Raw genomic sequence first — 9,009 nt, 5'->3', positions numbered from 1 at the left:
CATTCATCTATAAGTACACTTTCATCATTCTCTACCTCCATCCCACAAGAAGCAAAACCCTTCAATATTTTTCATACTTACCGAATCTTTTAAGTTTTGTTAACAATGACATCTATGAGTAGGAATCTGCTTCCATTTGTGGCCATGGCATTACTGTGCTCGTTGTTTTTGGAATTAACGTTTGCTAAAAAATATGTCGAGTATCCTCCTTTAAACCAACCATATAGACCAGGTCCGCCCGGCCAAGCTGGTCCATATCACAGAGGATGCGAGAAAGCTGCAGGATGCAGAACAAGTCCTCCTGCTGTTACAAATTCTTATATCAAGTATCCTGCTTTAGTCCCTATCCGCGGACGTCATGTACCTCCTCCCGCCCCAGCTAATCCATATCACAGAGGATGCGAGAAAGCTGCAGGATGCAGAACAAGTCCTCCTGCTGTTACAAATTCTTATATCAAGTATCCTGCTTTAGTCCCTATCCGCGGACGTCATGTACCTCCTCCCGCCCCAGGTATCCATTTAACAGAGTGTGAAAAAAGTCATCAGTGCAGAAGTAGTCCTCCCGCTCTCACAAATGCTGGTGTTGCTCGCAAACTAGCACCAGGAAATTAAGGTTATATCCACACGGCCAAATAGTCTTGATTAAGTACTTTAAAAATACTTAATCAAAAATGATTATTATTAGGTAAACGTTGTTTTGTATTTTGATTCAAAGAGTAAGCGTTGCTTGCACAAAAAGGTTCATTGTAAACGATCTTTTTTACCATTATAATAAAAAGCAACAACAACTATAGCTATATTTAGCTTTAGAATTGGCTTTAGCTTACGAGTGATCAGTGCTCGTGGAAGGTAACAGTAATTATTATCATGAATGAACTTTGTGCCAGGCCACTTTCGAGATTATAACTACCTTATCCAACGGGCCGCCACAATTTTGATGTGATGCGCGAAAATTTGTAGGGCCAAAAAACCAACACAACGTTTTGGGTTTAAATTCATGAATGCTTTGGGGTGTAACAAAATTTTGGTAAGCCACTAAGCTCCCAAGCAAACTGGTTTCCTCTTGTAAGATTAGTACGCTAAAGTATTCCACTGTTTATTTCAAAGTTCAAAGCGCGCATGCTTTGTTCCAACACAAAATTGTAGAAGCACATCTAAAGAGTTCTCCAAAATTATTTTGAAATAATTACTTTCCGTAAGATTGAAGACCAAAATATTCCCAATATTTACCCGACTGAAAGATTTGACAGATATGTACATTTATGCGTAATGGAGGTATATAATCTTGTATTTAAGAGATCAAATCGTATGTCTTTAATTTTTATTTTATGTTTTATTTTATTTCATTTATCTTTGCATTACGTGCATTCATCAGTCTATATATGTATATACAGTGTTAATTTTTCTCTACTTCCATGCCAGAAGAAACAAGAACAACGGCATCCTTAAGTAGGAATTTGCTTCCATTTGTGGCCATGGCACTAGTGTCCTCGTTCTTTTTGGAGTCAGTGTTCGCTGATTCTATCCAGTATCCTCCTTTACATCAACCATATCGTCCAAGTCAGCCCACCCCAGCAGCTTCGTATCGAAGAGGATGTGAAAAAAGTGCAAGATGCAGCAGTCCTCCTGCTCTAATAAATGATATATCCGCCAATGCTGATTATATCACATGGCCTCCTCCGGATGGTCTACATGAAAGAGGATGCGAAAATGCTGAAGGATGCAGAAGTCCTCCTGCTGTTACAAATGTTATATCCAGCCGAGGAAGTCATGTTGCACGCAAACTAGCACCATTATAATAAAAAAACAACCACGATAGCTATATTTAGCTTCAGATTTGGCTTTAGGCAAGGCAATACATAAATTATTTTCCCGATTGTTCCTAAAAATTAGCTTAGCTTCCTGCCAGGCTACTTTCAAGATTTAGCTCACTACCACACACCATATGTACTATGTACATGTCAGGTTCATTCTTGAATCCAGTCCCATGCTACCTTAGCTGTCAGACCTACGTTCTAATCGTACTATTTGAATGACAGTATAAATTTTTACAATTTACAATAATCCCAAGGCGAAAAAAATTTGTTGTTTTGACTCAAACTTCCGGTAAAATCTTACACTATAAGAATTAACAAGTTACATATACAGAAGAATGGTGATGGTAAGGAACTGAACAACTATTGTACAACAACACAACAATGTAAGTTATCCAAAGGTACAGTTCCAGGTATAACAGATTAACAGGTTACATTTACAAAACAATTAATTCTCGCACCCCTATGGTTTTGAGTGTGCGCCAGGTTCTGTTGAGGACTAATGTAATCAGTTCTTCTGTGCACTGTACATTTCACATTCTATGTAAATCTGGCTGTAGAAACCGGATGAATAAGAACCAACGATGTTGTTTATAGAGTAACGATTTGTGTTGTACTACTGGTGTCTGATGTTGTGGGTTTTGGTATTTGAAGGACAGACAGAAGCATAAGAACATATCCTACATTTCCAATTTTCATTCTTTGAAACATAACTGGCATCACGTTGTCCTCCAACAAACTCAAGAAAGTTCTTCATCAGACTCTGGAATGAATCAGAATCGTAGGCGAAAGTCTCTTCACCCAACAAGGAGTTATCTACTTGATATTCATATCTGCAGCAATTTCAACAGAATCCCATTATTATTAAAATGAACCAAGAGAAACGAGGATTAGAAAGGGCTGTTTATCAGTCCATTTATGTAGGATCTCAGAAATTGTCTAAAAAATAAAACAGTAAAACACCTCAACAGGAGCTCATCCTCAGAAGGAGGCAACGTACTACATGTACTTTGAAAAAACATCACTAGATCTCCAAGGGTCTGAAAATACAAGAGAGGAATTCATCATAATGGTTAAATAAGACTTGGTAAAATGTGAATAAAATAAGGAAATTAAATTTTCCAAACAAAGACCTTGGCATGAAAACCCAGGTTGGTAGCACGATGTTGAATTTCTTTAGGTAAATTATATTGAGGATCCAAGCCGAGGGAGTTAAAGAACTCATCTATAGGAAAGTTAGTACTAATTGTTGTATCCCATAAGTATTTGTAACACATTAGTTGTAGCCTGGCAAAGAAAAATGCACTTTAAATTCACTAGCAAGTGTTTTATCGGAAGAAAAAGAAACCAAGAAGAAGTAGTAAATACTCAATTCATAGCAGAGAGAGCAACACAAAATTACTGGTTACCTTGAATTTCTTTTTTGTGGTTCAGAAGGAAGTGTAGCTTGATTACGAGTTTTGGTGTCTACTAGAGAAGGGTTTTGAACCATTCCCACTATAGGCATACGGAGTTCATCCACTACTCCAACAAACCATTTACCGTTCACAAGGGAAACTCTGAAATTTCAAACAATCTTAGCATCAACTTAGAGAAGAAGGAAAAAAAGCATAAAATTACAGGACGCCAATTTTGATCTCGGCTTACAATGGTAATTCACGAGTTAACCCTTCCAATGACAGTTGGTTTGCGCATATGAGGAAATTCATGAATTTGGCAGCCCAAGCGTCTTCAGCTGATAGTTTACGAACCACGACTTTTTTAGAAACCTGCAGATGCAAAATCGGTAAACACAAGATATCTGTCATAAATTTCCTACCCGAAATGGATGAGCAAGCTATAAATGTAGGATTAGAAAGGATTACCTCTTCTTCTAGTTTTTTATGACGAGCTGTGCCCCTTTTCATAGATTTAGTGGGCCTTTTGTATTTTGCAAACTGGCGATCATATTCGAATTGCTTTTCACACCACTCCTGATGTTACAAAACAACAGAGAGCACATACTTAATATGCTACTCCGTCTAACATCATCAACGAAATCAACATTGGATTCAGAGAAGCAAACTAACACATCAAAACATACAGTCGCTACACATATCATTAAACTTTAGTATCAAAACCTATACACTTACAGGAATTCAATCTAGAGTTGATTCACATGGTTACAGAATAAAATCTAGAGATATACAATGCTACCTAAAGTGGATTCACAGATTTGCATTTTCTTACATTTTTTTCTATACAATGCTCTCTGGAGTGGATTCACAAGATGTAACATTGAAGGTCAGTGCCAAAGCATTATACAAAATGCAAACTAAAGTGGCTTCACGGACCACATTATCCGAGTTACAACATACATAACATGTGAAATTGAATGGGTGGCATTTCTACAGCTCCAGTTACATATGAATTTGTCAACCTAGAGTCACATATCAACAACTTACCACCCGAAAAATCGATTTAAGTTTCATTTCATAATCTTGTATGATCTCATTGAGGCAATTCAACAAACATATATTGTAACAATTCAATCTTTATTCAAAAGGTAAAATCATAAGTGGAAAAGAAACTCATACCCAAGCTCTTAAATCACTGACAGAGAACTTGTTTCCATATTGACTTCCTGAAGAGCAACCCAGCAGCAGCAATCTCTTTTGAGATTGGTTTGACAATCTAAGGTTTTTATCAAACAGAGATGTTGTAAATGGATATATAAAAGATGGTCTAAAAATAGAAACACGAGAGACCATTTTCTTTTAGTTAAGTCAAGATCTAGAATTGAGATTGGAATTTGAAATGGAAATAGATGATGAAGAAGAAATATATCGAAGAAAAATTCTCCATATTTTTAGTTAGGTAATTCAGTTTTCCCACCAACAGTTATTTTTAGCTCCCACGTTATCCACTTATTCGGTTAGTTTCAGTTTTCCACCAGATTCGTTAACTAACTCATACACGTAACTAAATCATTAAGATTTGGGCTTTTATTGGATCTAGTGTTTGACATTGATATTTAAACTCCCACGGGCCTTGTGGCACGACCCGTTCCAAAACCCGTCCCAGTTGCTTGGTATCTGTAGTGGAGTGTACATGGACATCAATCATCATGCAACAACTAGTTGGGTCATGAGGCCACATCACAAGTTTTGGGTGAATTGTGCAGAATCTCCTTGTTGCTTGGTATCTGTACTAGTGGAGTGTACATGTACATCATGCAACAACTGCAAACATGGAGAGAAAATAAACTGCATTGATGAATAAGACTCGAAGACAAAAAACATAAAAAATGCCGACTAAAGCAGTTGCGGATATATAACAACTATGACAAAGATGTTTTCTGTTGAGTACTAGAGTGGAGTGAGACTAGGCTTTCAACATAATTCTCTACAAGATCACACAACGTGAATTTGCGTAACTTTGTTTCTCTGGTGCTTGAATTCTTCATGTTATATCAAATGAAACCACTACTAGTTTGCAATAGAATTTTACCGTTTTATGAAGAAATAAACCTCAAATAAGCAACATTGTTAAACAACCCTGAGAAGATGTAATACTGTTTAACCCATGATTCTTGGACTCCATATTCTTGCGTCACCCATACATTAGCTTGAAAACTTTTCAAGTCAAGTACACAAAGACAACCTTCCAGCACTCCCAGTGTCATGATTTTTGTGGAATAAAATTGCTTCTTAAAAAGTTTTTTTGGTAGTAGCACGCTCTCGAATATCTCATCTCTGATATTCAAAAAGACCATAATAATTTCGGAACAAGCACCCCAGATGTTGTATCAGGGGGAAACCAATAAGGAATCGTCTGAATTCCCCTCCATGAATTAGAACGTAACGTGTATACATCGACTAAAGTTTCAGTTTCGCACGTATCTTTGTTACAGCATACAACTTTACTGAACAACTTATAATCGTCATTCCTGTAATCATAACATAACCCGTACATGACGCTTCTTTGAAATAAAAATTTGTTTGGGGACTCGGGTAATTCTTTGTGTTCTCTATTCGTTGGGTTCCAAAGACGAAGGCATAGCCGCTTATTCCTATGTACTATGCCATGGATGAACGACAACTCCTCCTTATAAAACGAGTAAAGAACCAAACCGTTACAATAACCAAGCAATTTCTTGAAAGATTTTAATAGGTACATTTCAACAGCAACAGCTTCATCAAATTCACTTTTCTCAAACAATGATTCATAGCCAACATTGTAGATGACGGCCATGTCCTTACCCGTGTTAATACATCGAATTACCATAGAAATCATGAGACTAGGGTTATTTTTTTGAGCAGTGCTATCCCGCATGACCTTGCGGGAAGCTATCCCGCTCAAGCGACTTATTTACCGTTAGATCATGCTAAAACCCAGATCTAACAACCTTGAACCCATTAGGGGAAGTGGTGGGTCCTTTCCTGAAAGTGATGGGTCATTTCCTGAAAGTGATGGGTTTTTTCCTGAATGTGAATCTAACCGTTGATTTGATCATCCAACGGTAAAGAAGCCGCTCTTGCGGGAAGCCATCCCGCAAAGTGTGGGATTGCATTTGTCTATTTTTTTTTACAGTACACACAAACCTTCCTATTATTTTGAAATGATTAAGGTGAGATTTGACAAAATACGAGTCTAAGATTATGGAAAACCAAGTTTTGCAAACACACACACTTACAAGCTAAAAGAGATTTCACTGGTATCCTCAGGAAGATGTCAAGGTAAATATCCTCTAGAATGCTTGACATTGCTGCTGCTTCTTCTCAGAATATTGGCTTAACAGAAAACTAGGGTTTCAGCTCAATTGGCAGCAATATCTCGCCCACGAGTTAACTCGAGCCGTTAAACAAAACAGGAAAAATATATTATAGGAGGTCAGTAAAGTCTGCCTAATTAGGGTTTAACTCATCTAACAATTGATTGACTGAAACCCAAAAACGACACTGGTCACTTCGAGGACTCCATTGTGCCGGTGGTCACTTTAATAGGACCCGAAGGTTGAGGACCTCGTCAATCGTCACATGAGGCTAGAAACCTCAAGAACCCATAATCATCAACAACGTACATATATCTGCTCTCTATATACAGATATTGCTCGAACTAAAATTTTATTTTTAATCTTGCTTATTTGCTTAAGGTTGGTGCTAAATATCCAAGAAAATGCACAATAATCAAGCAGCTGATAACTTACTGGAGAAAAAAAGTCGTTCTGCCCTCTCTCCTCCTAACGACTATTTTTTTTCAACTTTTTCTCCATCTCCTTTCTACAGCTCTCTCTGATCCAATGCTATCTGAGTAACTTTCCCATCTGGTTTTCGATCCCAAGCCAGATGGGGATCTAGGAAAGGGGTTCTAGTCATCCATTGTTGTCCCGATTCTGTTCAAATTCACATAATGATTCATCTGAGATTGGCTTCCTCGTTTCTCCTCATTCATCATATGCATCTTGCATTGAGTTAATCTCATTCATCACCATCTTTCTGATTTTCTTGTTCATCTCATTCACCATACACATCATACATTGTTTAAAACTATACATTCTCAGGATATTTCGGGGTTATAAAACTTTTGCATTGATCTTCAATTTTTTCCTTCTCGAGCCTTTTCTTTTCATGATTTTCTTTTAGCCAGAAGATCAACTCACCTATCTTGTTACTCACAGAATGAATGATTCATCTCTGATAGTATTTCGGTCAGCCCACAATTGAAATTTAGATTACCAGTTTAGAGACACCTTGATAATTTTTAAGATTAACATAGAAATAGAAATGAAACGTAACAACACCACTGGGATAACACAGCTAGAAATTCAAAGACAAATTCAACAATACATAGATAACCCTAACACAGAATGCTTAAAACAAATTCTTCTTCAACTTTTTCTCCATTAGCTTCTGTGATTCTAGGTTCTTTATTCCCCCTCTTCGGATTCGTCCACCTATATTAAACCCCCATCTCTCTCTTGTTGATATATAGCCGACTTTTCATGCACATATGCATAATCCATGCCTGGTGGATATTCAGATAGGAAATAAGCAAATTTTACTGGAACTCCGGTAGACAATCGAGTATGAAGGTCTTTGATAGCTTGTTTTCCCAGTCTTTCTTTCTCTGCTGTGCTCAAATTACAAAGAGCCAACCTCTGTGCCTGAGCGGGATATAAGAATGCTTCACGTTGACAGTTAGCACAGCGATAATATTGCATTCGGTGCAACTGTCCCTCTTGACAGTGTATTACCTTAGCAGATGATATTGGGACACCTAATGGAATCTTAAAATGATTGCAAGCCATCTCTATTTTTTTTCTATTCTCTGTGATTTTCTTAAATGTGATTTGCTTCTCCGGTAACTGAGAGCGAATTTATAATCTCAGTTATCTCTTGGTTATTCCTATGCATTTGCTCCTTTTCCCCTCCCTTACGTTTTATTGAAACTTATTCAACCCCCTTATCTTCTTGTGTCCTTCGTATTCTCTGTTATTTTTGATTAATGGAATGGTGCATTAATTGGATACAGGCTATCATAGACATTACTTAAGCCGCATACCTAGTTAATATCTATACTTCTCCCTTGTCTAGTATCATCACTTGATACTTCTTTTCCTAGGTTCACATCATCTAATTAGACTCTACTAGTCTTTTAGAATCCTAATAACCCATAATATTAATCTAACGTATGGTTTTAGTCAATCTGTTTTCTTTGCATTTAATTTCTGCTGCCATCGAATCCTGATACTTGTCTCTGATTTTGACGACTCTATGTTGCATAATTCTAGGAAATAAATGTTCTATGAAACCTAGTTGTTTTTCCCCTTAGCTTTTAGATGTCGGTTTTTGATTGGCCGAGGTTTTATCCTTAATATTCACATTAATTTATCTTAAAATATGTTTCTCGAGAATTCAAAATTGTTCGTTTGTTTCAGACAATACTTAATCACTTGAGCAGTTCTATCTTCTCACTTCTTCTATGCTCTTTACCATTTACTTCTCATCTCATGTGAATTTACTTCTTCTCCCCATTCTGTTTCTAGTTAATCCTCTTTCTTATTTAATATGATTGAATACAACTTATAAAAGCATCTCAGCGGACTTTCTGTAACTCAGAGATATGCCAATTAAATAAAAATTTGTATCCTACTTAGTCCACCTGCGTTAATGAGAGATTTTGGCATTAAAGATAACAACATTTTAGCTAGAAT

At 36.9% G+C, this 9,009-nt stretch overlaps 1 protein-coding gene across 1 annotated transcript; it reads right to left on the bottom strand.

The window, feature by feature from the left end:
• Positions 1–2,089: 2,089 nt before the first annotated feature.
• Positions 2,090–4,743, bottom strand: LOC113323643 (exonuclease V, chloroplastic-like). Its single transcript, XM_026571976.1, has 7 exons — positions 4,391–4,743; positions 3,680–3,787; positions 3,462–3,583; positions 3,224–3,373; positions 2,948–3,101; positions 2,778–2,854; positions 2,090–2,647 (listed from the first exon to the last, which is right to left on the bottom strand). The coding sequence occupies exons 1-7, from the start codon at positions 4,562–4,564 to the stop codon at positions 2,431–2,433; spliced, it is 1,002 nt and encodes a 333-aa protein (XP_026427761.1). The 5' UTR covers positions 4,565–4,743; the 3' UTR covers positions 2,090–2,430.
• Between the last annotated feature and the right edge of the window lie 4,266 nt (positions 4,744–9,009).

This window comes from Papaver somniferum, chromosome 11, assembly GCF_003573695.1.
Source record: "Papaver somniferum cultivar HN1 chromosome 11, ASM357369v1, whole genome shotgun sequence".
In the NCBI taxonomy this organism is placed as follows: Eukaryota; Viridiplantae; Streptophyta; class Magnoliopsida; order Ranunculales; family Papaveraceae; genus Papaver; species Papaver somniferum.
Note: the sequence above shows the minus strand (reverse complement) of the source record. Positions and strands in the feature narration are given on the sequence as shown.

Coding starts and splice junctions, on each gene's coding strand:
- LOC113323643 (XM_026571976.1), bottom strand. CDS start 4,564: ATGGTCTCTCGTGTTTCTATTTTTAGACCATCTTTTATATATCCATTT. Junction 3,374..3,461: donor TTAACTCGTGAATTACCATT/GTAAGCCGAGAT, acceptor TTGAAATTTCAG/AGTTTCCCTTGTGAACGGTA. Junction 2,648..2,777: donor GAGGATGAGCTCCTGTTGAG/GTGTTTTACTGT, acceptor AAATTGCTGCAG/ATATGAATATCAAGTAGATA.